Genomic DNA, 2,021 nt, shown 5'->3' on the forward strand with positions numbered 1-2,021 from the left:
TTATTATTGTTGTTGTTGTTGTTGTTGTTGTTGTTGTTGTTGTTGTTGTTGTTGTTATATTTACAGTCTCAGCAGATCACCTGTTGTTGCTGAAACCTGGATAAATCCCTGTTGGACCCACATGGACCTGGACCACCTGGTTCTCAGCCTCAGCATCAGGACCACTCATCTGATTGGCTGTCAGAGGACCAATCATTGCATTGTTGTAGAAAGGACCGGATCTCTGTTAAATCTAYCTAAATCCACATGAAGACAGGTCCAGCTGGTTCTGGGCTCTGATTGGTCTTATTCTGAGAGGACCTTGGACAGACTAAGTCCTGCAGGGTCTGGACCCTGATATGACGTGGATCCAGACAGAGCTGAACCTCAGCGCGGGTTGTTCCGGACTTACCCACCGACCTGTAGCCCAGCACGGTGATTTTGCGGGACTTGGGCAGCGGCATGTTCTGCTCCGAACCTCCAGACGAACCTCAGAACCTCTGCAGCATCTTTCTCCCGAAGCGGACCGGAACACTGAGCGTTGATTGGACACAGTCCCCGAATGAGGCGGGCTTTAGCTTGCAGCTTGCGCTTTGATTGGACAACMTTTGAGATAGCTGTTTCTCATTGGACAAATCAGACCGGCCGACTTCCGGGTTCAACCAATAGGAGAGTAGAAAATGTTGAAGTAGGCGGGACCTAGCCTCGGTAATGACGTCGCTGCTGCAGTTTGTTAAGCCCGAGCCTCCTGCTGAACTTCCTGCTGGTTTCTTCTTCAGATCAATCTTTGTATGTTCAGACAGTGCKCTGACACAACGTGTGTTTGACTTGGAGCTGGATCAATAAAGGTGAACTTTGGACCTTAAACCCGGGTTTAAATGGCCGCCGTGGCCCTGAGGAGCTGCTCTGCTTTCAGCTTTGTCAGATTCAGGAGGTGAGTTTTAKATTTTATTCTTTGAAGTCAGGTTTAACATTATCGCGATATTTGAGCTAAAACAGGACGAAGCTCACACATAAAAACACGAGTCAAAGAAATAAGGATTTATTATTTAATATTCTGTCCTGACACTTTTCATTTCCTTCAGTGACTTTTCATTGTTGGGGACAAAATAAACGGAGACCCTTCAAAATAAAAGCACCAACTGTCAGCGACCTTTGCTCCAGATTATCAGCTGATAAGAACCAGTGATGTTCAGGTAATCTGAACACCTGGTCAATAACACCTGTATGTTTGTGTCTGCAGTCTGATCAGATCCAGTGTTCCCATTCTGACCGTCCACACCACAGGGTCTACCACTATGGGTGAGTACCAGGTCCAGGTCCAAACAGACCCCCATGATCCAGACCAGAGAGGTCAGAGGTCATCCTAAACAAACCTGAGACAAGACTGAGACCACTGGTTACACAGACCCAGACTGAGACCACTGGATACACAGACTCAGACTGGGACCACTGGTTACACAGACCCAGACTGGGACCACTGGTTACACAGAGGTCAGACTGAGACCACTGGTTACACAGATGCCAGACTGAGACCACTGGTTACACAGAGGTCAGACTGAGACCACTGGTTACACAGAGGTCAGACTGAGACCACTGGTTACACAGACCCAGACTGGGACCACTGGTTACACAGAGGTCAGACTGAGACCACTGGTTACACAGACCCAGACTGAGACCACTGGTTTCACAGACCCAGACTGGGACCACTGGATACACAGACCCAGACTGAGACCACTGTTTACACAGACCCAGACTGAGACCACTGGTTACACAGAGGTCAGACTGAGACCACTGGTTACACAGACCCCAGACTGAGACCACTGGTTACACAGAGGTCAGACTGAGACCACTGGTTACACAGAGGTCAGACTGAGACCACTGGTTACACAGAGGTCAGACTGAGACCACTGGTTACACAGACCCAGACTGGGACCACTGGATACACAGACCCAGACTGGGACCACTGGATACACAGACCCAGACTGGGACCACTGGATACACAGACCCAGACTGAGACCACAGGTTACACAGACCCAGAC

At 49.3% G+C, this 2,021-nt stretch overlaps 2 protein-coding genes across 7 annotated transcripts in view; one reads left to right on the forward strand and one right to left on the reverse strand.

Moving 5' to 3' along the window:
* rheb (Ras homolog, mTORC1 binding) overlaps nt 1-593 on the reverse strand; it is a 4,800-nt gene extending 4,207 nt beyond the window's left edge. For 2 of the 5 annotated variants that reach the window (XM_014030567.1, XM_014030562.1), the window contains 1 exon segment: nt 392-593. In XM_014030567.1, coding sequence (XP_013886021.1) covers nt 392-443 — 52 coding nt within the window. In that variant the 5' untranslated portion in view covers nt 444-593. 5 annotated transcript variants of the gene reach the window in all.
* A 140-nt stretch (nt 594-733) lies between these two features.
* The window catches only part of eci2 (enoyl-CoA delta isomerase 2), a 13,399-nt gene continuing 12,111 nt past the window's right edge, over nt 734-2,021 (forward strand). For both annotated transcript variants that reach the window (XM_014030561.1, XM_014030560.1), the window contains exons 1-2: nt 734-913; nt 1,223-1,281. In XM_014030561.1, the coding sequence (XP_013886015.1) occupies nt 858-913; nt 1,223-1,281 (115 nt within the window). In that variant the 5' untranslated portion in view covers nt 734-857. The remainder of the gene's footprint in view (nt 914-1,222; nt 1,282-2,021) is intronic.

The sequence above is a fragment of the Austrofundulus limnaeus genome, unplaced genomic scaffold, assembly GCF_001266775.1.
Source record: "Austrofundulus limnaeus strain Quisiro unplaced genomic scaffold, Austrofundulus_limnaeus-1.0 Scaffold1080, whole genome shotgun sequence".
Lineage (NCBI taxonomy): Eukaryota > Metazoa > Chordata > Actinopteri > Cyprinodontiformes > Rivulidae > Austrofundulus > Austrofundulus limnaeus.